The sequence below is a fragment of the Lampris incognitus genome, chromosome 8, assembly GCF_029633865.1.
Source record: "Lampris incognitus isolate fLamInc1 chromosome 8, fLamInc1.hap2, whole genome shotgun sequence".
NCBI lineage: Eukaryota > Metazoa > Chordata > Actinopteri > Lampriformes > Lampridae > Lampris > Lampris incognitus.
Window position 1 is genome coordinate 54,405,602 of NC_079218.1, and position 25,857 is coordinate 54,431,458.

Below are 25,857 nucleotides of genomic sequence, written 5' to 3' on the forward strand. Positions count from 1 at the left end.
CGCCCCCAAACAGCTCGTGCGCTCAGGGAGTTCATCGGGATGGTGACGTTCTACCACTGCTTCATTCCCCGAACCGCCTTTATCATCCGGCCACTGTACGAGGCGCTGAAAGGCAAGTCCCCCAACCGGGCGGTCAACTGGACAGCAGAGCGGGACCGTGCGTTCACCGAGACTAAAGCTGCGCTCTCCCAGGCTACCCTGCTAGCGCATCCTTAACCTACAGCGCCTATTTCCATAACCACGGATGCATCGGACTATGCTGTTGGTGCGGTTCACGAGCAGTGGGTGGGGGGGGCTTGGCAGTCTTTGGCCTTTTTCAGTCGCCAGCTTACACCCCGAGAGCGCAAGTATAGTACTTTTGACAGGGAACTCCTCGGTCTCTGGCTCGCCGTCCGGCATTTCCGGTTCCTGCTAGAGGGCCGCGAGTTTACTACGTATGTCGACCACAAGCCCCCCACGTTTGCCATGTCCAAGACGGCTGAGCCATGGTCCGCTCGCCAGCAGCGACAACTCTCCTACATTTCGGAATTCACTACCGACATCCAGCACGTCGCTGGTAAGTCTAACCAGGTAGCTGACTGCCTCTCTAGGGCAGTGATTGGAGCGGTCCACCTAGGCCTGGACTATGCACAGATGGCCGCTGACCAGGCCACGGACCCGAGCATCCTCCGTCTCCGGACCTCCGACACGGGGCTCCGCCTGTAGGACGTTCCTTTCAGCGACACAGGTGTCACCCTCCCGTGTGACGTCTCCACAGGACAGCCCAGGCCCATCGTCCCGTACAGCTGGAGACGACCCGTGTTTGAAGCTGCGCACGGCCTCTCTCATCCAGGCGGTAAGCCATCCGTGCGCCTGACCTCTGCTAAGTTTGTGTGGGAGGGACTTAAGAGAGACGTGAAAGCGTGGGCCGACTCGTGTGTTGCCTGTCAGCGGGCTAAGATACACCGCCACATTAAGGCGCCCCTGGAACGCTTCGCAGTGCCGGAGAGACGATTTGACCATGTCCACGTCGACCTGGTTGTTCCCCTACCCCCCTCCCATGGGTTCACCTACCTCTTCACTGTGGTGGACAGGACTACGCGCTGGCCTGAAGCTGTTCCCCTGGCATACACGACGTCTGCTGATGTGGCCCGGGCTTTTATTGGGTCGTGGGTCTCACGTTTTGGTACGCCTCCCGACCTTTCATCTGACCGCGGGCCACAGTTTACCTCAGAGCTATGGAATGCTGTGGGTGAGGCTCTGGGCGTCAAGCTTCACCGCACTACCGCCTACCACCCTCAGGCGAACGGCCTATGTGAGCGCTTCCACCGGTCCATGAAGGCTGCGCTTCGGGCTACTCTCAAGGACTGTAACTGGGTCGACAAGCTCCCATGGGTCATGCTGGGCCTGCGGACCGCCCCAAAGGAAGACCTACAAGCCTCCTTGCGGAGCTGGTGTACGGCACGCCGCTGCGAGTCCCAGGCGATTTCATGCCCAACGCAACGCGTCCCTGGTCAGCTGTGGACCAACGAGCCTCCTTGCTGGACGGGGTCAGAGCTTTCACACCCGTCCCTACCGCCCTACATGGTGCTCCGGTGTCCCAGGTGCCCCCAGGTCTGCAGTCAGCGGACTACGTGTTCATCCGTCACGACGCACACTGCCCCCCTCTGCAACCCCCTTATGATGGCCCCTTCTGCGTCCTGGAACGGGGAACTAAGCACCTGGTGGTGGATTTTGGGGGCACAGCCGAGCATGTTTCAGTGGACCGAGTTAAACCTGCACACCTGGACTTGACGCAGCCGTTGGAGTTAGCCCAACCTCCTCGTCGCGGTCGTCCCCCGGCTCCGCCTCCTCCCCCCGTGGAGGCTCGCGCTGCCTCTTCTGCTCCTCAGACCGACCTCCACAGGCCCGCGTCAATGCCTCCCAGAGACACTCCGGCCCCTGTTACCCGGAGCCGCCACGGATGGCCTGTCGTCCCCCCGCGCCTGCCTGACTTTGATTACTAGGGCGAATTCTGGGGGGGCTCATGTGGTGGACACGTATTGGGAATAGAATTCACCCCAGGAACTAAGGGTTAAGTCATGGTTTTTCAGCCAGTTTTCTGGTGATTCTTGCCGCCTCCGCTCAGTCGAGCTGTGGTTTTGTTGTCTCTCTGATTTACCGTGGATTAAAGAAAGTTGCCTACACGGCTAAAGGGGCGAACCTACGGTCTTCTCCGTTCCTTCGGCTCTACAGTGGTCTACATATCTAATACAAAATATCAAAATTACATTTTTGGGGAATATTTTAATTTCTTTAATGCACATACCACTAAGGACATTTATGAATTATACTTTCCTTTCTTATCAAACAATAAACACAGTCTAATTCTTTTTCAACTGAAGACCACACTTTACACGTGATCTTAGCCAAAAGGCTAAATTATGGAAAGTATCTAATACAGCAAATATGTTGCGGTTACACCGCCCCGAGCTGCCTCCCCGGCACGTTCAAGCCACTCCCCCAGCTCGGACGTGCCGGAAACATCCGAGCGCTCGGCTCGCGCTCTGACGAGACGAGCGACGAGCGCTGCGCTGCACCAGGTGTTTGCCATCATCCATCAGGCACACATGCGGCAATCAGGCAGCCCTCTACAAGAAGTCTCCCAGAACACCACTCCGGGCTTCGACGTACTGAACCCTGTGGTAAAGTTCTGACAAGCCCTCCAGCGGTCCTTGCATTCTGTTTATTCCCCAGTGTCTTATCTTCGTGTCTCTGTTTCCTCCTAAGACTCTCCCTCCGCGACTTCCACGGCTCACCGCGTCTCCCTCGTCCCCAGCGACCTTCACGTTTTCCCCCCGGACCTCTCCTGCGATCTCCCCCCGTGTCTCTCTACCTGGACCCCTCCTTTCAGACTTGACTTCCTGGATCTCGGACCCGGACTTCCTCGGACAACCCCTTTTGGATCACGGACTGGACTTGCTAGCCAGGTGCACGCACATCATTCAACACCTCCTTGTCATTTACATACCGCACCACACATAGGCTAAGAACACTCACACATAGTTGTATACGCAAACCACTGGACACCACACACAGTTTATTCACACAGCCCACTAACAGAACGTTTTTGCACCATACATTCCCCCCACTCTATTCCATTTATTATTTAGTGGCAGTATTTGTTATCTCCCTTCCTTGTTATTCCCCTCCCCCAATAAAACCGCCTTTTGGATTTTGAACTGTCACCCTGTGTCTGTCTGCCTTGGGTTTCGCCACACGGGTCGGGTTTTGGTGCGTGAGCATAACAAAAGAATGGTTGCTGTGCTAGATACTGACGGCAAAGGACACATGGTGAATGGCTTCTGGAACGCCAGTAAGTTAACATTTGATCTCAGTCAGTGTTGGAGATGAACTGCTGCTGAAACTGAATGGAGGTGGTGTTCAGGAAGTGAAACTGAATGGAGGTGTGTGTTCAGGAAGGGAAACTGAATGGAGGTGGTGTTCAGGAAGTGAAACTGAATGGAGGTGTGTGTTCAGGAAGTGAAACTGAATGGAGGTGTGTGCTCAGGAAGTGAAACTGAATGGAGGTGTGTGCTCAGGAAGTGAAACTGAATGGAGGTGTGTGTTCAGGAAGTGAAACTGAATGGAGGTGTGTGTTCAGGAAGTGAAACTGAATGGAGGTGTGTTCAGGAAGTGAAACTGAATAGAGGTGTGTGTTCAGGAAGTGAAACTGAATGGAGGTGTGTGCTCAGGAAGTGAAACTGAATGGAGGTGGGTGTTCAGGAAGTGAAACTGAATGGAGGGGGGTGTTCAGGAAGGGAAACTGAATGGAGGTGGGTGTTCAGGAAGTGAAACTGAATGGAGGTGTGCGTTCAGGGAGTGGACTATGTTTCCCCCCTGAAATTTCCGTTGGAGATTATACTAGATGTTGTAGGTTGGCTGTGATAGGCTAAAATGAAGCACACACACACACACACACACACACCTTAGATGGCATCTCATTGGTTACAGAGATTCCAGAAAGGACAGGTTCAATCGGCGGTGCCTTTGGAGGAACCGTACAAGGAGACAAATCAAACAACATTGGATGACAACAACCTTCCAATTTACCATGAATCTCTCTTCCTGTGAACTTTATATCACTTACCAAGAAAACATCTGTTCGTCTAAATTCCATATAATCTATCATATGCATTTTCATCATTTCCATGACCAGTTTTCATATTAGCAAAAGTAAAATGTAATTTTGTTTCTTCTGTTCAATTGAAGCAGGGTGTCCAACAGACACGAGCTAGAAGAACTGAGCTTGTCAAACCTACACAAACAAAAAGCCACTAAAGGCAATTACCAAGTTAAGATGAAATGAAACCACTTTATTCAACATTTTCTTAAAATGAATTGTGTTCGTACAATGAATGTGTTCTCTTCATGTAATACATCCTATTGTATAGGAGCAGTGGGCAGCTGCAGCACTCGGGGCCCAACTCCAGTTCTTCTTTCCACTGCCTTGCTCAGGGGCACATGCAGGAGCATTAAACCTAACATGCATGACTGTTTGATGGTGAGAGGTAACCCACACAGACACGGGGAGAACATGCAAACTCCACACAGAAAGGACCTGGGATGGCCTGGGGTTTGAACCCAGGACCTTCTTGCTGTGAGGAACAGTGCTAACCACCGGGCCACCGTGCCACCAAGATAAAACACAAACTAGCTTCTTTACCTGTAGAAGTCCCTCAGATTAATTTACCACTAACCGAAAACAACCTCAAAGCTGTTTACAATCATGCATTTCCAAGCAAATGATATTATGTGAAGCAAAGATTCTATGTAAAAGACCAAGTGATATGAACCAGAAGAATTTTAATCATTACAGATAATTACATTTATTACCACTTTAATAATTAATTTATTACCACTTTCTCTCTTTAATAATTTATCACTTAAACTAAACAGCTGCTGTTTGTTCAAGCAGAGCCCTACACAGGTGGCTGGCGGGCTGTATCAGCTCATGTAGTATTTGTGCCATGACCACATCCTGCCACCAAGAAGCTCAGCAACATAGATGTTGTCTAGTAAGGTTTCTCACCAAAAATTCTCAGGTGAGTCTTGCCCTCAGCGTTGCCAGCAGCCAGTCCATTGACTTGGCAGAAGAACTCCCTCTCATCCAGCAGCTGGACATCCTGGATGTGTAGTACCGTGCACTGCCAGTCAGAAGTCACCTTAATGAGGCCGCTGTAATCTGTGCCCACATCCACCATCTGCTGGCTGTTGTCGCCGTAGAAAATTCTTAGCCGTGTGCTGGTACCTGGAGATCTCTGGAGGATTATATACTGCTCAAAAAAATAAAGGGAACACATAAGCAATGCAATGTAGCTCCAAGTCAATCACACTTTTGAGATATCAACCTGTCCAGTTAGGAAGCAACACTGATTTGTGAATCAATTTCACCTGTTGGTAAATTGTCTAATTTCCACCAGGCGGAAATTAGACAATTTGCAAGACAACCCCTATAAAAGGAATGGATTTGCAGGTGGTGGCCACAGACCATTTGCCTGTCCTCATCTTTTCTGGCCGATCTTTGGTTAGTTTTTCATTTTGCTAGTGCCCTCACCACTAGAGGTGGCATGAGGCGGTATCTGCAACCTACAGAAGTTGCTCAGGTAGTGCAGCTCATCCAGGATGGCACATCAATGCGTGCTGTGGCAAGAAGATTTGATGTGTCTCCCAGCACAGTGTCCAGAGCATGGAGGAGGTACCAGGAGACAGGCCAGTACACCAGGAGACGTGGAGGGGGCCGCAGGAGGACAACAACCCCGCAGCAGGACCGCTATCTGGTCCTTTGTGCAAGGAGGAACAGGAGGAGCACTGCCGGAACCCTACAAAACGACCTTCAACAGGCCACTAATGTGCAGGTTTCTGCTCAAACAGTGAGAAACAGAATGCATGAGGATGGTATGAGGGCCCGACGTCCACAATTGGGGCCTGTGCTCACAGCCCAACACCGTGCAGCCCGATTGACCTTTGCCAGAGAACATCTTGGTCGGCAGATTCGCCATTGGCGCCCTGTGCTCTTCACAGATGAGAGCAGGTTCACACTGAACACATGTGACAGATGTGAGAGAGTCTGGAGACGCTGTGGAGAACGTTCTGCTGCCTGCAACATCCTCCAGCATGACCGGTTTGGCGGTGGGTCAGTGATGGTCTGGGGAGGCATATCCTTGGAGGGCCGCACAGACCTCTATGTGCTAGCCAGAGGTACCATGACTGCCATTAGGTACCGGGATGAGATCCTCAGACCCATTATCAGACCATATGCTGGTGCAGTGGGCCCTGGGTTCCTGCTCATGCATGACAATGCTCGTCCTCATGTGGCCAGAGTGTGTCAGCAGTTCCTGTATGTCGAGGGCATTGATGCTATGGACTGGCCTGCACGTTCCCCAGACCTGAATCCAATCGAGCACCTCTGGGACATCATGTCTCGTACCATCCGCCAACGCGATGTTGCACCACAGACTGTCCAGGAGTTGACCGATGCCCTGATCCAGGTCTGGGAGGAGATCCCTCAGGAGACCATACGTCGTCTCATCAGGAGCATGCCCAGACGTTGTAGGGAGTGCATACAGGCACGTGGAGGCCACACACACTACTGAGCCTCATTTTGAATCGTCTTGAAGAATTTCCACAGAAGTTTGATCAGCCTATGTTCTCATTTTCCACCTTGATTTTGAGTATGATTCTGAATCCAGACCTTAATGGGCTAATGATTTTGATTTCCATTGATCATTCTTAGGTTATTTTGCTCTAAACACATTCCTCTGTCTAATAAATAAAGATTTTCAGCTGAAATATTTCATTCATCGAGGTCTATATTGTGTTTTTAGGTGTTCCCTTTATTTTTTTGAGCAGTGTATATTAAGATGAACAAAACATTTGCCATGGTTTACTTGAGCACTTGAAATTGTTGACATATTTACCTTTGGGCCAATTCTGACATTGAATGCTATGCAAGGGTCCCCAACCTGTTTTGCAACGCGGACCGGTTTAATATAGTTTTGTTCTTTTTATGTCAATTCTTTTTGTTTTGTAGATGCATTTAAAAGCCACAAATGGTATGAATTTTGCATTCTTAGTTCTGGAAGTCAAATGATGAATATTGACAATATTCTGGCGGACCGCGGGAGGGCGGGGATGGGTTAATAACGACCGGAATATAGGTAAGGTTTATAAATCAATAGTATTATAACAACATTCAACCCAGCCACTGAGGATGCACAAGCCAGTGCATCCTTAGTGCCGGTCCCAAGCCCGGACAAATGGGGAGGGTTGCGTCAGGAAGGGCATCCGGCGTAAAATCTTTGCCAAATCAAATATGCGGATCATAAATAAGACTTAAGGACAGATGGTGGTCGATTTTGCGAAAAGGATGGAAATGGCTGTGGTGAATACATATTTCAAGAAGAGGGAGGAACACAGGGTGACGTACAAGAGTGGAGGAAAGTGCACACAGGTGGACTATATCTTATGTAGAAGGCGCCATCTAAAAGGGATTGGAGACTGCAAGGTGGTGACAGGGGAGAGCGTAGCTAGGCAGCATCGGATGGTGGTCTGTAGGATGACTTTGGAGACCAAGAAGAGGAAGCGAGTGAAGACACAGCCGAAGATCAAATGGTGGAAGTTGAAGAAGGAAGACTGTTGTGTGGAGTTCAGGCAGGAGTTAAGACAGGCATTGGGTGGTAGTGAAGAGTTGCCAGATGGCTGGAAAACCACTGCAGAAATAGTGAGGGAGACAGCTAGGAAGGTACTTGGTGTGTCATCAGGACAGAGGAAGGAAGACAAGGAGACTTGGTGGTGGAATGAGGAAGTACAGCAAATTATACAGAGGAAAAGGTTGGCAAAGAAGAAGTGGGATAGTCAGAGAGATGAAGAAAGTAGACAGGAGTACAAGGAGATGCAGCGTAAAGCGAAGAGAGAGGTGGCAAAGGCAAAGGAAAAGGCGTATGGTGAGTTGTGTGACAGGTTAGACACTAAGGAAGGAGAAAAGGACTTGTACCGATTGGCTAGACAGAGGGACCAAGCTGCAAAGGATGTGCAGCAAGTTAGGGCGATCAAGGATAGAGATGGAAATGTGCTGATAAGCAAGTAGAGTGCGCTGAGAAGGTGGAAGGAGTACTTTGAGGGGCTGATGAATGAAGAAAATGAGAGAGAGAGAAGGTTGGATGAAGTGGGGATAGTGAATCAGGGAGTGCAGTGGATTAGCAAGGAGGAAGTGAGGGCAGCTATGAAGAGTGGAAAGGCAGTTGGTCCTGATGACATACCTGTGGGGGCATTGAGATGTTTAGGAGAGATGGCAGTGGAGTTTTTAACTAGATTGTTTAACACAATCTTGGAAAGTGAGAGGATGCCTGAGGAGTGGAGAAGAAGCATACTGGTACCGATTTTCAAGAACAAGGGCGATGTGCAGAACTGTAGCAACTACAGAGGTATAAAGTTGATTAGCCACAGTATGAAGATATGGGAAAGTGTAATAGAAGCGAGGTTAAGAGGAGAGGTGATAATTAGCGAGCAGCAGTATGGTTTCATGCCACGAAAGAGCACCACAGATGTGATGTTTGCTTTGAGAGTGTTGATGGAGAAGTATAGAGGTCAGAAGAGGTTACACTGTGTCTTAGTGAATTTAGAGAAAGCATACGACAGGGTGCTGAGAGAGGAGGTGTGGTATTGTATGAGGAAGTCGGGAGTTGCAGAGAAGTATGTAGGAGTGGTGCAGGATATGTATGAGGGCAGTGTGACGGTGGTGAGGTGTGCGGTTGGAATGACAGATGGGTTCAAGGTGGAGGTGGGATTACATCAAGTATCGTCTCTGAGCCCTTTCTTGTTTGCAATGGTGATGGACAGGTTGATGGACGAGATCAGGCAGGAGTCTCCGTAGACTATGATGTTTGCGGATGACATTGTGATCTGTAGTGAGAGTAGGGTGCAGGTGGAGGAGAGGTGGAGGTATGCACTGGAGAGAAGAGGAATAAAAATCAGTAGGAGCAAGATGGAATATCTATGCGTGAATGAGAGGGAGGACAGTGGAACGGTGAGAATGCAAGGAGTAGAGGTGACGAAGGCATATGAGTTTAAATACTGGGGTCAACTGTCCAAAGTAATGGGGAGTGCAGAACAGAGGTGAAGAAGAGAGTACAGGCAGGGTGGAGTGGGTGGAGAAGAGTGTCAGGAGTGATTTGTGACAGAAGGGTACCAGCAAGAGATAAAGGGAAGGTTTACAAGATGGTTGTGAGACCAGCTATGTTATATGGCTTGGAGACAGTGGCACTGATGAAAAGACAGGAGGTGGAGCTGGAGGTGGCAGAGTTGAAGATGCTAAGATTTTCATCGAGAGTGACAAAGAAGGACGATTATATTAGAGGGACAGCTCAGGTTTGACGGTTTGGAGACAATGCAAGAGAGGCAAGATTGAGATGGTTTGGACATGTGTGGAGGAGAGATGCTGGGTATATTGGGAGAAGGATGCTGAATATGGAGCTGCCAGGGAAGAGGAAAAGAGGAAGGACCAAAGAGGAGGTTTATGGATGTGGTGAGGGAGGACATGCAGGTGGCTGTTGTGATATAGGAAGATGCAGAGGACAGGAAGAGATGGAAATGGATGATCCGCTGTGGCGACCCTTAATGGGAGCAGCCGATAGTGGTAGTAGTAGATAGTGCTTGCATAAGTATTAAACCCCTTCAAGTTTACACAAATGACAAAGTACTCCTAAAACAAACTCAGGTAAACACAATTGGACATAATTAGTGTGCACTTGTAAGATATTAAAGTAATGGTCTCGTTTGTGGGTATAAAGCACTCTGTGTAACATTCATAAACCGGGCGTGAACTCCACCAGAAAATGAAGACAAAGGAGCATAATGCTGAAGTAAGAGACAAAGTGATTAAAATGCAGAAGACGGGAAAGGGACACAAAACAATATCCAAGTGTTTGGATGTCCCACGGAACACTGTTGGAGCCATTGTCAGAAAGTGGAAGCTGTATCACACCACCCTGGCGCTTTGGTGGACAGACCGTCCGTCAAAGCTAAGTGTCCGAGCAAGACGTGGGCTGGTGAGGAAAGCCACAGATGATCCTGCAGTCACTTTGAAGGAGCTCCAGAGGTCAGTGGCTGAAACTGGAGTAAATGTACATGAGTCAACCATATCACGAGCTCTCCATAAACCTGGCCTGTATTGGGAGGGTGGCAAGAAAGAAGCCATTGCTCAAAGCTATGCATATAAAAGCACGCTTGGAGTTTGCTACCAAGCATGAGCAAGACCCAGTTAGGATGTGGGTAAAGGTTTTGTGGTCAGATGGTATGAAAGTTGAGCTTTGTGGCCAAAACTCAAAGCGGTTATGTGTGGCACAAACCTAACACTGCTCATGTCCTAAAAACACCCTCCCTACAGTGAAGCCTGTGGCGGTAGCCGCAGCATAATGCTATGGGGTTGCTTTTCATCTGCAGACACTAGGAACCTTGTTCAAACTGAGGGAAGCTTGGATAGAGCTAAATACAGGGAAATATTGGAAGAAAACCTGCTGCAGTCTGCCATAAAACTGAAGCTTGGGAGAAAGTTCCCCTTCCAGCAGGACCATGATCCTAAGCACAAGGCTAAAGCAACAATGGCATGGCTCAGCAACAAAAAGGTGAATGTTTTGGAGTGGCCAAGTCAAGTCTGGACCTCAACCCCATTGAAAATCTGTGGCACAGACTGGAAGTCGCAGTCCAGAGGCGACAACCCCCCAACCTGCAAGACTTGTACAAATTCTGCCAAGAAGAATGGGCAAATTACTCCAGAAGAACGTGCAAAGCTTGGACATACTTAGCCAAAGAGAATCATGGCTGATATTGCAGCAAAAGGGTACTCTACACAGTATTGATATGTGGAGGTTGAATACTTATACAAACACATATTGTGGCTTTGGGAACATGCTGTTAGAGCTTATGGGTTCACCAAAATAATATTGTTCAGGAACAAAGGTGTGAGTATCTTTTATAATACAGAAATTAGTGATGACTGTCAAGGGGGTTGAATACTTTTGCAAGGCACTGTACATGGGAAAATACTGCTGAGGTGAAAGAGTATGTACATCACAAGTTTATTTACACACGCATGCACACACACACTTTTTCTTTCAGGACAACACTGTCTAGTAAAGTCTGTCTGCATTCTGTGAACCAGGGCCAGTACTGAAGGACTACGGTGTGAATATGTGAACAGTTTCACCCCTTGTTTCAAAGAAAATCTGCGTAAATGGTCCTTCACATGGTCACATGGTCCTTCACATGGTCACATGGTCCTTCACATGGTCCCCCACGTGGTCACATGGTCCTTCATATGGTTCTCCACGTGGTCACATGGTCCTTCACATGGTCCTTCACATGGTCCTCCACATGGTCACATGGTCCTTCACATGGTGGAATACCATTGACACGTGGTTGAATATAATTTCTATTGAGAACTTTCTTAGATGTATTCTTTTCACACAACATGACCTGGTGAAGTAAACCATACTGTGTGTTTTTTTTGTCTTCAATATAGATTATCAGGCAAAATGCATGTTTTTTGGTTGGAAAGTCTTTAATTGTTTATATATTACTGTGTACAAACCAAGTTAAGCAATGTGCATATTGTAGTCTTCTTGTTAGCTTGGTAGCTGGGGGTGGGCGGGGGGGGGGGGTGACGACATTCAGGCAGCTACGGTGAAGTCCCACCCAGAAGTAGCCACTGTGTGTTTTCTATCCCTGTGGGTCTTACAATATCCATGCCATGAAATAATAAACCTATTAAATATGGTGACAGAAGTGGTCAGACATATCGGCTCTTGTGTTTACAACACTCTTGATTTCAAAACTGGTTAGCCAAGGCTTTGTTAAAAACGATATTTACTTCTCATTTACTTCTCAAGCCCCCGCAGAATTTCATCCTAGATGGAGACGAGAAAAGCAACGTTTGTCTGTTCCTACGATGGCCAAATACAACCATGAGATCATGGAAACTGCAGTGACTTTGGCATTGTGTAGTATATATTGCTGGTCATTGTCAACTCTCCCTCTTGCCTTTTATGGATTTGCAGCCCAAGTGTTCCTTAGTCTCCCATAAAACATGTTGCCCCTAGATCAAATTCAAACTGCCGTGTTGTGAAATATCAATACATTGACTATATGTGGTCAAAAGTGTAAAGTAAATACTTTCATTCTTTCATTCTCTCAGGACTTTGATTTTATCTCTTAAGCTTAGGTCAGACAGTTGTTATCCCTCACAGAGGACACCAGAGGAACAATGTGAACCTGATTTTATCAATTTTTAGAGCTTTGAATATCTTCATGGTAATTTTCAAGACTGTTGAATCGCAACTTTTGTGTTATTACTGCTCCGAAACGTTAATTCTGATAGGAGTTTTACCCAGTGTTACCCAGGGTTACCTCTCCAGCTTCCAGGCCCCGACCCGTAGTTGGAAGCCTCTGGTGTCTCGCTGGCCTATTTAGCTTAGTCTGGCGTGTAGCTGGTAACAAGTTCACGAAGAATCCGGACCGACTGTGCGGTGGAGAACGGGGCACTTTATTTCAGCACTGCAGTACAACTTAACACACAGCCTCCCTCTGCTGCACAAAAATCATCACTTGGTAACGGTGGCAACCGTCCTGTCTGTCGGCACACTGCTATCTCTGTGGCTGCGGCTAAAAACAGAACATACACACATGGCTGCATCTGCGTCACCCCCACAGTTTACCCACAAAGCCCCCTCCTTAAAGGGGCAAGGCTCAGCTTGCAACACTACCCCCACGCTGGATGATGATTAAGCCTTAACATCACTCCAGCACCGACTTTGATAAGGGAAAAAATATACAAACATTATACAATAACCCACATTTCCCACAGTTCTTGAATGGGTCCTCCCCCAGCAGAGGGGTGATATCCATAATGTCTGTGCCTTCCTGTCACAGCTACACCTAAACTAGGCTTGTGCATTTTCAGTGTGCTTTTAAACCTTAACAGTGCTTAATGCAGCTTACAGCTTAGTGCCACTTACAAAAATACAATACTGGAACTTTTTTTCTTTTTTACTAGGGAGCTCCAGGTCGACTACCGTTACTCCCGGTGAGATCGGGGCGCATTCTGGCCCTCTCCCAGAACAGTGATCTCACCACTAACTAACGAACAGTTAAGTCTTTCAGTTCTTAACAATGCTCAGCGGCTAACCCAGTCACCAAACATGTCCGGGGCCCTGCGGACCCTCCGGGGTCTCTGAAGTGGGCTGAAGGTAGGAGGGAGACACTGGACGTGTCCCCCACCAGGATCCTGAGCCCCGGCCTCATCCAGCTGAGGCCAGGCAGGGCTGCCAGGAGGCTGGCTATGGCTTGGTGAAGCTGACGGTGAAGAATGAAGGCTAGGGCCCCCGCAGCAGTAACCTCAGTCTTTAACAGGGTGTCCCACAGGTGGAAGGGACCAATGTCAGCAGAGCTTTCATCTGCTGCTGGAGGGGGTACCTCCAGTGGTGCCCACTCGTCGGCACTTAAGAAGACCCAGCTTTTTATCAAGCGGAGTCCTGGAATGGTAAGGCTTGAGCTTGTCGTGATGGACCACTTTAGCTTTTGCCATTTTGCTCCTCTGGATACGGTAGACCAAGTCATCCGGCCGGCCCACGATGAAATTGGATCCATTCATGATTCCCTCCATCTTGACTAAAGCCCCAGTTCCAGCTGAAGAAAAGCAACCCCAAAGCATGATGCTGCCATCACCATGCTTCACCGTGGGTACGGTGTTCTTTTGGTGATGTGCTGTGTTGTTTTTGTGCCCAACATACCTTTTGGAATTATGGCCAATAAGTTCAACCTTGGTCTCATTAGACCATAACACATTTTTCCACTGGCTTTTGGGAGACTGGATGTATCTTTTTGCAAAATTTAGCCAGACTTGGATGTTCTGATTTGTTTTGTTTTGCTTTGTTTTTTTCGTGTGAAAAGGCTTCCGTCTTGCCACCCTACCCCATAGCCCAGACATGAAGAATACAGGAGATTGTGGTCACATGTAGGGAGCCTCCAGTACTTGCCAGAAATTCCTGCAGCTCCTTTAATGTCGGCACAGATGTAATTGCCACTCGCCACATTGGTCGTCCCTCCACTGTAGCTGCATTTGGCCAGCAGCTGCCTGAAGCCTTGGCTCCTTTCAGTGTAATGACTGACTGTTGAACATTTCACTAGTGACTTAATTGTGGCCCTCTAGTCTCCTCGATTCAGTAGCACCTCTCACTACCACAGCTAGGGGACTAGAGAGGCCTACAAGATAGTGTAAGTTGATAAAAACATTTTAAAGTGACTACTTACTGTTCAGGTAAGGAGATTGGGGCAGATCAGGGGACGAGGCTTCGGTGTCTGGAGAGGCAGCAACAAGGGGGACAGACAGTCAGACAGACATAATTACACATGCAAGATGGTGGACAAGCAAGAGGCTGAGAGATGGTGGATGGGCAGGGGGTGGGGTCGTACAGGTGTGGGGTTGGATGGGGTTTAAATGGTCAGTTAATATGTATGAGGGGCACAGCAACAAATTTTCCTCCATGAGGTATTAGGAAAACCTTCCCTTCTACCAGTCTGATATTGCAGTGCTGTGTCATGTACAAGAGGCCATTTACTAAATGTACGCCAAATGTAGAGGAAGGTGTGGGGTATTCAAAGAGCGACTCTTGCTGGGCAAATGTTGAGTAGACGAGGTATACCTCCTCCTTCTCAACAATTATATTCCTGATCTTTTCTACCTTTCCCTGAATGTAGACATGGCTGTTGGCTTGGCCCAGTTTAAGGGTGAAGAGATCTGTTTTATATTGGGTGTACTGTTGTGCACACTGAAACAATGGTGGCAGAGGTCCAGATGTGTGCTCTCTCCTTACACCTAAACCTTCCACTCTCTGCATTTGTGCAGATGCTCTCTCCGAAAGCCTCTTCACAACCTGAGAGCAGGGAGATTCTGCTTTCCTGACGAGCCTCTTTAGCTTTTGCATAACATTTTCAAACTTGAAGGCACTGAAGGAGTCCAGGTTCCCATGCACCTTGACATCTTGTGCAAGGTGCACAAGGTTGTGCACATTATAGGAAAGGTACATCTCATCATACAGCTTCCCAAAGTGCTGAACAAACAACACAAGAGCATCATTCACATACTCTGTGTACTTCTCAAGCAGTGCCTAGTTTGACAGTATGAACACTGCAGTATGCAGGAAGTCTTTAAGGAGCAAAGGACCGGTATTCATGGGTACCAAATATGTCACTTCCGAAATGCCCGCTGCCATATTTGTGTCCGAGTGACTTGACAGTTTTCTACTGTGACCGTCATTGCTGTCATGACCGCCAACACTGCACATTTAAATGAGAGAGAAAGAGAGCGCTATTTGGGAAAAACATCAATTATTGATAGCGATCCCTATTTATTACCTTCAGCTTTATTTTGTCCCTTAACTTCCACGAAGCATCTGCCCCAACTTACTTTCCCTGACATTTGTATTTACCTTGTACACAACCCATCCCCATACACCGGAGATAGCCTGAAGGCTTTCAAGAGTACCGATGCCTATCAATACGCAGTTGCAGGATGGGTGAACGACACAAAGATATGGCATTTGGTGACAAAACATATCTATTGGTTCACAGGACATGTAAGTCGCAGGAATACTACATTGTTACTGCCTCCACCTCCATAGCTTTTTAACCTCCGTACCAGAGATGAAAATGGTTGGTTTCACCCACTCCACCCTCTGCTGGCTCTGGCTCCTGCACCTTCTAAGTTGGATGCTGTAATTTGAATAAATGTTATGAGGCCCCTGACCTGCTGTTGCTGTTTTTTCTTTTGTCTTTATGGTCTGTAGTACACATTCATCTGACATCACTGAACACATGCAAATACCGTAGATTGTGCAGAAACTAATTGTGTGTGTGTATATATATATATATATGTACATATATAAAACATAGCATATATGCTAGATGGCAGACAACTTATGATTTCTAACCCCTACATAGTTATTCTTTTAAATGGTAGGAGACATTATGAAATGAATGATGTACTACTGGAGACGTTAAGGTTGCTTTTGTATTAAAAGTAAACTCTATTACTGTTGGTTTATTTAAAGCCAAATACAATAAGTCTACAGGTAAAGGTCACATTTATTACCTTGATGTACAAACCCCAATTCCAATGAAGTTGGGACGTTGTGTAAAACATGAATAAAAACAGAATATAATGATTTGCAAATCCTTTTCGACCTATATTCAAGTGACACTACAAAGACAAGATATTTAATGTTCAAACTGATAAAATTTATTGTTTTTTGCAAATATTCACTCATTTTGAATTTGATGCCTGCAACACGTTCCAAAGAAGCTGGGACAGGGACAACAAAAGACTGGGAAAGTTGAGGAATGCTCAAAAAACACCTGTCTGGAACATTCCACAGGTGAACTGGAAACAGGGGAGTGTCATGATTGGGTATAAAAGGAGCATCCCCGAAAGGCTCAGTCGTTCAAAAACAAGGATGGGGCGAGGTTCACCACTTTGTGAACAACTGCGTGAGCAACTAGTCCAACAGTTTAAGAACAACGTTTCTCAACATACAACTGCAAGGAATTTAGGGATTTCATCATCTACACTCCATAATATCATCAAAAGATTCAGAGAATCCGGAGAAATCTCTGCACCTAAGCGGCAAGGCCGAAAACCAACATTGAATGCCTGTGACCTTCGACCCCTCAGGCGGCACTGCATTAAAAACCGACATCATTGTGTAAAGGATATTACCACGTGGGCTCAGGAACACTTGGGAAAACCATCGTCAGTTAACACAGTTCGTCGCTACATCTACAAGTGCAAGTTAAAATTCTACCATGCAAAGCCAAAGCCAGATATCAACACCACCCAGAAACGCCGCCGGCTTCTCTGGGCCCAAGCTCATCTGAGATGGACTGACACAAAGTGGAAAAGTGTGCGGTGGTCTGACGAGTCCACATTTCACATTGTGTTTTGGAAATCATGGACGTCGTGTCCTCCGGGCTAAAGAGGAAAAGGACCATCCAGATTGTTATCAGTGCAAAGTCCAAAAGCCAGCATCTGTGATGGTATGGGGGTGTGTTAGTGCCCATGGCATCATGGGTAACTTGCACATCTGTGAAGGCACCATTAATGCTGAAAGGTACATACAGGTTTTGGAGCAACATATGCTGCCATCCAAGCGACGTCTTTTTCAGGGACGTCCCTGCTTATTTCAGCAAGACAATGCCAAGCCACATCCTGCAGGTGTTACAACAGCGGGGCTTCGTAGTAAAAGAGTGCAGGTACTAGACTGGCCTGCCTGCAGTCCAGACCTGCCTGCAGTCCAGACCTGCCTGCAGTCCAGACCTGTCTCCCATTGAAAATGTGTGGCGCATTATGAAGCGCAAAATACGACAACGGAGACCCTGGACCTACAAAGCTTCAACAATTAGTGTCCTCAGTTCCCAAATGCTTATTGAGTGTTGTTAGAAGGAAAGGTGATGTAACACAGTAGTAAACATGCCCCTGTCCTAGCTTGCAAAAAAAACAAAGTTGATTAGTTTGAACATTAAATATCTTGTCTTTGTAGTGTATTCAATTGAATATAGGTCAAAAAGGATTTGCAAATCATTGTATTCTGTTTTTATTTACGTTTTACACAACGTCCCAACTTCATTGGAATTGGGGTTTGTATCAGTTTTACATTTTACATGCAACTACTTCCTGTCTATTCTGCGGGGACCACAGATAGGCAAATATTATAAAGAGCACAGCAAACTTACCATCTTGTCAAGGGAGTTAGGTTGTCCTTGAGTGGCTCCTTGGCAGCGAGACAGTGGGATAGGATGGTGGTCTGAAGGATGGTGTACTTGTTCCTGACCAGGCCAGTGACTCTTTCCAAATGGATCCTGATGGCAGCCAGCTCCCTTGTTGCTTCTAGTTCCAGTGGATGCAGTTGCTGCTTGCCTTTGGTGAATGCTGTTATTTTCAACTGTGAACAATACATGCCAACCGGATTGTTGACATTGAAGTCTCCATCTGCAAGAGTGACCGCCTGGTGACAATTTCTCAAGATATCCAGTTTTCTATGATGTGCTTGTCGCTTGTGCGTCCACCCCAGCCATTTGACACAAAGGATATAACACCCTGTGATGTTATTGATATCAGGTATTTTACAGTGATGTCATGCTTGTACTGAGAGTATGTCTGTGCACGAGCTCTCAAGTTCTTTGGCTTCTCTATAAATATTTCAAAACAGTCAATGATAGAAGTGCAGTTGCTATAGTTATCCCTGAAACAGATGGGCAGTCTGACCTGAATTTGTTCTTTTGATGGCCAAAATATAAGTGGTGACAGTCTAACATACATGACATTTAATGTACTATTAAATATTCTGGCAACACTTGTCTTAGACATACGAAATAAATGGACAAAAAAATATAGAGGTAAATTGAGCCTCATTCTCATCAGTGTTAACAAAAAGCTATGAAAGGGAGTCAGTCTTGGACTAGCTTTCAGAAATTTTGACAGAAAAGTAAAGACAACCATTAATTTACCATAGCTTGGAAGGCCTGTGAGTTCCCGTACCATTGCACCATTTCCTTTAAATACCTCTTCATTAAAAGAAAGCCGACCAACTTTGTCCTTTAGACTATGAACCTCTGCTCTAAGTCGAGCACACTCATTTGTTAATGTTTTGACTAGCTTTGAAGGCTGCATTTGGGCATGGCTCCACGATGCCTGGGCTATGAGTGGCTTGAGAGTAATTGTGCTCACAGTCTGCCTGTACTCCCATGGTGTTGTCGGTGTCATTGCTGGTGCTGGAAGGGGCCACAGTATCATGGTCAGTGTCACTGCTAGGGGCCAAAGTCTCAGTCCTTTTCTGTTTCATCTGCTGGGTGTGCTCAAACCTGCCGTTGGCACAGATGTTTTTCTGCCGCCGTCCAGCTGAAGTGTGTGCAAACAGGCTGGGTACATAATCGGGGCTCATGGGGTTGTCATTTTTTCTTCCTAAGCAGACAGAGAGGCAAGAATGGTAGAATATTACATGTGTGCATACCATCAAGATATTGACCAACCTGAGCAAGGTAATTTCCTTTTCATCTTTTTCTCTCAGACATTTTTCTCTTATTCACCTTTATGCTGCAGGTAAGTACTGTAATGTATATTTAACAAGAAGGGTGATCTCAGCGCGCATCTGCTGATCGGCAATCCATTGCTTCTCAGTGAGGAGAAGCATCAAGGTAGAGAGGAACACTGGAGCAACCCTGGCAGTTGAAGTCTTTTTATTAAGGTGCAAGTGAAAGAAGGTGCTAAAAGGGAGCTAAGAGGTATAAATATTAATTAGCTAAGTTAAAGGCAAACGTAACTTACCGGTGAGTTGACTGCACAATCGGGAGTTAGGAGTTGCCTGCCAGTGGTCCCTTCTGATTGAAGCCAGCCATTTATTCCGCCAATCTAGCTCCTTTGGGATTGAATAAAAATGTAGTCCAGGCTTTCTTTAACGACTGTTATTACAGCCAACAGCACAACATATCCCGGGAATATTGTATGAACTTTTTTTTGTGTCTAGACACTCTAGAATCACAACTAGTCTACTATGGCAGTAGTGGCTGTGCAGCTGTGACCCGGACACAAAAATAAAGCAGGAATTGGCAGAATAAAGCAGGAATTGGCAAAACTCAGAAGCTTTCCATCGGTCTACCTCCTTCAGGGATCTTGGCCTTCATGCAAACTCTACAGGCACACTTGTCCTGACGTTTAAGAGCTTCTCAGAGAGCATCTTCACCAGTAAACCTGAGAGCCTGCTAGCCAGTGGACCCTTGAGCCAGCTTCAGACTGGATGGACTCCAATTGCTGATTAAAGCTACAGTTGGTAACTTTTTTGTGTTTTATTTGGTAAAAATGCCATAATACCCTTTCAGCTATCAGTAATATTAGTGGTCTGAGAATAAATCAGGATCTCAGTGTTATCCCCTGCCACTGTATTCGGGAATCTGAAAATGCTACCGCTCCCGTAAGCTTTGACCAATCAGGGCCTCTCTCTGGCCTCTCCGCCCTGATAGGTTGAGGGGCTGTCCCTACTTCTTGTCAATCATGTTGCTGTCTGAGTTTCCTGAGCGTTCACGAGAAATCCACAGTGGCGAAAAAGGAAGCTCAGGCAGCGTTGGAATCGACTCCTAGCAAATTTTCAATTCCTCCATTGCCAACAACTGCAGATTCAAGCAACAAAAAAAAAGAAGAAGTAAAAGTACCGAAGACACTGGCACAAAAGCAGGCATCCAAGAAGGAGGTGGACCGCGAGCAAGGAATAAAACCCGAGTCAACCTCAGCGTGGCTTTTGAAAGATGGAGAGCACTTCGGGATTTCAGAAGTTTGAAGTATGACGCAGAGCTTGCTACCTTTCTTCTGGACAGGTAACCAGCGGAGTTATTTTACTATATTATATTATTATTATGTAGCCTAACGTATTGTAGCGAATTTGGGGGGGGGCGGGGGGTTGCTCGGGAACCGCCACGCGAACCCGGATCTCCCGCAGCACGGGCGACCACCTTAACCAGTCGAGTAAAGGGTCCGATCTATTTATCCGTGCACGCTACAGTATATATTTGATATTTGTCTGACTAAATAAAAGTGCCAAATAAAGCTAAGATTATATACCTGTGTCCACAAGGCCATGTGAATAGATGTAAACGAGTAGACCAACCCAGCGTCATCACTTTGCATAACGCAAGTTAGCCAGGCGAGGAAGCTACCATAGTTTACAGGAGGTGAAAAATATAACTTAGTCCATAAACAACATGTAGATGATAACTGGCAGCGGATTTTCCTTTGAAGTGTATTGGCGCTGTGATTTTTAAAATAGTAATTATTACAGCAGTGTAAATGCCACGATCTCCTCTTTCCTTCAGCTGCGTTACACAGCCCCCCCCCCTCTCCACACTACGTATGAGAGCTGTGAGCAACTCTATCCCTTCTGTTTTCCTGGTCCAACGTTACCGCGCTACCGCTCATGTTTAAAACCCTAAAATAATTAAATCCACGCACCTGTGTTTTGTTGTTGTTGTTTTGAACAGATTTTGAGTTATGAAGTCAAAATACTCACCTAATTGTGATATTAATCCACGTGTATCAGGCAGTCAGCGGGTCTCCAGTGAGCGCTTCCTCTGTCTCTCACTCCTCGCGAGATATCATGAATTGGACAGAGTTGCTCACAGCTCTCATACATAGTATAGAGGGCTGTGTAACGCAGCTATCTTTCCTTGACTTTTCCTAATTATCTATGCTACTGTAAGATTCGACTTAGAGACGAGAGAGACATTGGTTGTAACGAACTCTTTACTTAGAACTTAGCAAATTTAGGATACTCAGCCATCAGGCTACATCTGCGGTTCTTCCAGTTCGGCTCATACTTAACATTACTTCCTGGTCTCGTCTCGCGAGAGCCCCCCATCAAAGACTAACCAGAGAGCATGCGCATTAACATAAGTCCCAATACATTACACCCCTTTCCCCCAGTCAACAAAATCCGCCAAGTGGCGTGGAGGGTGCCGGTCTCTTGCCGGACGCTGTAGAGGGGTAGTGGGCACAGGAATGGACACAGGACCAGAGGGATCTTCAACAGACCAGCTGGTCTCTGGTCGTGGCGTTTCCGACGAGGTAGACTCGAGCGGCCCATCTTCAGGTGACTGCTCACCAGGAACAATGGATTCTCCAGCGACCACATCCGTGCGTGCAGTCGCTCTACCACGCAGCTGATCCACGTGGCGTTGATGCATTTGCCCATCAGGAGTCTGCACTCTATATGAAACTGGGCCAGTAGGATCGGCTATCACACCAGGGACCCATTTGGGTCCCCCAGTGTAGCTCCTCATGTACACAGTGTCCTGTGGCCTAAAACATCTGTTTGGGCCTTGCAGCTTTTCTGCACTCACCTCCTGCTTGAGGTGCATCTCATTTTCATAGTCAGGATGAAGGCGATCAAAGGCCGTGGTAAGATTCCGGTTCATGAGAAGCTCAGCAGGGCTCCTTCCTGTTGCTGAATTGGGAGTCACATGCTGTGACAGCAGAAACCTAGCCAGGCGTGTCTGCCAGTCACCGATAGTGATCCTAGACAGGGTTTCCTTGGTTGTCTGGACCATAAGTTCTGCTTGGCCATTTGAACGAGGATGGTAAGGGGCCGTAGTCACTGCTCTGATGCCATTCCATCTGGCAAACTCTTTGAATTCTTCCGATGTGAAGGCCGCACTGTTGTCAGAAACAATGACATCTGGCAACCCGTGAGTTGCAAAGAGGAGCCTAAGTGTGCTGATCACTGCAGAGGAGGACATTGAACTCACCATGGCAACCTCTAACCACTTAGAGTGTGAGTCCACAATTATGAGAAATGTCTTCCCCTGGAATGGACCAGCAAAGTCAACGTGTAGCCGGGACCATTTCTTATATTCCACTCCCAAGGGTGCAGCTGTGCTGTTGGTGGTGCATGACGAGTTCTCTGGCAGGTTTCACAGGATTTTACTGTCTGTTCTATTGCTAAATCCATACCTGGCCACCAGGCATAACTCCTCCCCAGGCCCTTCATATGCACAATGCCTGGGTGCGCATCATGCAGCATGGCTAGTACCTCCTCCCTCGCCAGGTTGGGAATAACTACACGACTCCCCCATAATAGGCCGTCCTTGTGTGCGGACAGTTCATGGCGCCGGGTGAAAAACGGCTTTAAACGGCTGTCAGGTGTATCCACTGGCAAGCCATGCAGGACCCAGCGCAGCACCCGGGACAGAACTGGATCCTTCCGGGTAAGGGCGGCAATGTGTTTTGTATTCAGTGGGGCTTCAGGCGCTATTTAAGTAAGAGCACCTCCATGGGTGGAGGGGTCTCATGCATACCAGCGGGCAGTGGTAAGCGACTGAGGGCATCAGTATTTGCCAGCTGTTTGCCAGGGCGGTAGCACAATTCGTAATCGTAGGCCCCAAGAAGAACACTCCAGCGTAGCATGCGTGGGGACAGGACAGGTGGCATGGGCTTAGAGTGGTGTAGCAGGCCCAAGAGAGGTTTGTGGTCAGTAAAAACCACAAAGTGGCAACCAGCAAGGTACTGGTGAAATTTTTTGACTGCAAAAATGACTGCCAAGGCCTCCTTATCTATTTGGGCATAATTTCTTTCAGTGGAGGATAGTGTCCTCGAGGCAAAGACGACTCCATATGGAAGAGCAGCGCCCCCAAGCCATAAGGCGAAGCGTCACAAACAACGGCTAATGGCTTTGTTTCGTCATAGTGCGTGAGCACTCCATCAGCCTGAAGCAGTTGTTTTGCAGCAGTGTAAGCTTTTTCATGTGTGTCAGTCCACTGCCAGGGTGCAGACTGATCCAGGAGGCAGTGCAGTGGTTCTAAGATGGTAGTCTTGTTTGGCAAAAAACAGCTGCAAAAATTGAGTAGGCCTCGGAATAACCGAAACTCCGTTTTGTTCCGGGGTGAAGGCGCCTTCTGAATAGCCTCAACTTTCTCCATAGTCGGCCGCACGCCATCCTAGTCCACACTAAAACCTAAAAATTCAACTTGGTCAGCAGCAAACACACTCTTCTCCTTCTGTAGCTGCAATCCTGCTTCTGCGAATCGTTCCAGCACTACACGAAGACGGTCATTGTGCTATTAAGACATCATCCAGGTATGGTTGCACGCCTGGTATACCGGCGAGGAGTGTATCTATGAAACGCTGAAATATGGACACAGCTGTCGATACTCCAAACTGCAGGCGATGGGTGTTTATAGTGAGAAGCTCTGCAGCCTCGTTGTCCAGCACCAGCTGCTGGTAAGCTTGTTTGAGGTCCAATTTACTGAAAAGCACCCCCCTGCCAGTCTGGAAAACAGTTCAGCCACCGTAGGAATGGGGTATACATCAGGTTTCACAACTGTATTCACAGTGCAGCGATAGTCACCACAAATTCTTAAGCTGCCATCCTTTTTAACTACTGGTACGATGGGTGTGGCCCACCTTGAGTGTCTCACGGGTTCAAAAATACCCTGAGCTACTAGCTTGTCAAGCTCCTCATCTAGCTTTGGCCGAAGGGCATTGGGCACCGAACGTGCTTTAAAAAACTTGGGTGATGCTGTCATATCAATATCAATAGCAATTGGAGGGGTTCGTGAAGCCCCGAGGTCCTGGAAGACTTCTGCATATTCCGTTAAGATGGACTCCACGGATTGTAAGCATACTTGGCGCACCCCCATTACAGAAATGCCCAGTGCCTCAAACCAGTCCCTGCCCAGTAAACTTGCCCCCTGACCTCGAACAATAATCAGTGGTAAGGTCTTGTGATTGCCTTGATACTGCACATCCACAAAAATCTTCCCATTAACTTGTAGTTCTGCTTGGGACCATTGTCTTTACTTGTGCAGTAAAGGCGGATGGTCAGGCCACAAGGTGTTGCAACTGCCCTCACTGATCAAGGAGCATGCGGCTCCAGAGTCCACCTCCATTACATGTGTTTTGTTATTCAGGATCACAGTGGCTTGATATGGCTTTTTTACGTGAGCATACAGCTGCCTGCCCATGGTGTGAATTTCATATTCCTCTTCTTGTTGCCTAATAGTGTGTGTGTGTTGTTCGGATTGAGGAACTGTGTTCGAAGAATCTGCTGATGCGACATCCCTGCTCTTTTTAAAACAAACACGAGAAATGTGCCCCCCTTTTTTGCAATAGTGGCATACAGCAGAGGTAAATGTGCCATGTTGTTGGTTGTGTGTGCCTCCACAACGAAAACATGGCTTTGCACCACCTTCTGCTACTGTTTGTTTCACTTTCAAAACGGTTTGACTTTGTGCAGTCTGATGATCTTCTGCTGACTGTGGTGGTCCCAGCTGGTTTGGTTGTAGTATTCGCACATTTAACGTGGCTGTTTCCGCTGCAAGGGCTTTCTCCTCTGCTGCTTTGAATGTGAGTTCCTTTTCAGCCAGCAGGCGGCGCTGCAGCGCTTCATCTAGCACCCCACAGACAATTCTGTCACGCAGCATGGCTTCCAGTTGGTCACCAAAAGCGCAATGCACTGAGAGTTTACGGAGTTCAGCAATGTAGCTGGAGATTCCTTGGCCTTGTTTTTGTTTGCAATTGTGAAACTGAAAACGCTGAACAATTTGTGATGGAGGAGGGCTATAGTGGTGCTTCAAGGGCGATACTAAGTTTTCATAGGTGACGGACGTAGGAAGGACGGGAGCGACCACCCAACGTAGTGTAGAATACGTTGCAGCACCACAGACGCTAAGCAAAATAGCACGTTCTCCTCCCCATCTACTCCATTTGCCAGGAAAAAACATTTCAGTCTCTCAATAAACTCCTCAATGGCATTGCCGGAGCCTTCATCAAACTCTTCTATGCGACCTAGCGTGGTCATGGTGATGTCGTTAGGCTACTCACAAATTCCTCAAAGCTGTAGTAGAACATCGGAGGTTGCTGATTTCCATCAATAAACTGTTCAGAACTGTTGGAGTTCGGATCCGCTTCGTCGCCAATGTAGGATTCGACTTAGAGACGAGAGAGACATTGGTTGTAAACGAACTCTTTACTTAGAACTTAGCAAAGTTAGGATACTCAGCCATCAGGCTACATCTGCGATCCCTCCAATTCGGCTAATACTTAATATTACTTCCTAGTCTCGCCTCGCGAGAGCCCCCCATCAAAGACTAACCAGAGAGCATGCGCATTAACATAAGTCCCAATACATTACAGAATTGTTTGTGTCAGACACCTGTACAATATTTGCTATTATGAGACAATTGCTTTTACTTTTGAAATTACAAAACTGTTATGGACCAAATCATGTGTGGAAATCCAACGAATTT

The 25,857-nt window shown here is 47.2% G+C and overlaps 1 protein-coding gene and 1 pseudogene across 1 annotated transcript in view; both read right to left on the reverse strand.

Annotated features, from left to right (window-relative positions):
- LOC130116453 (cell surface glycoprotein MUC18-like) overlaps positions 1-13,678 on the reverse strand; it is a 53,423-nt gene extending 39,745 nt beyond the window's left edge. Inside the window, exons 1-4 of the mRNA XM_056284359.1 lie at positions 13,489-13,678; positions 13,202-13,368; positions 5,048-5,294; positions 3,947-4,014 (exon numbers count right to left, since the gene is read on the reverse strand). Coding sequence (XP_056140334.1) covers positions 3,947-4,014; positions 5,048-5,294; positions 13,202-13,368; positions 13,489-13,678 — 672 coding nt within the window. The remainder of the gene's footprint in view (positions 1-3,946; positions 4,015-5,047; positions 5,295-13,201; positions 13,369-13,488) is intronic.
- A 650-nt stretch (positions 13,679-14,328) lies between these two features.
- LOC130116454 (uncharacterized protein K02A2.6-like) lies at positions 14,329-24,354 on the reverse strand (annotated as a pseudogene).
- Between the last annotated feature and the right edge of the window lie 1,503 nt (positions 24,355-25,857).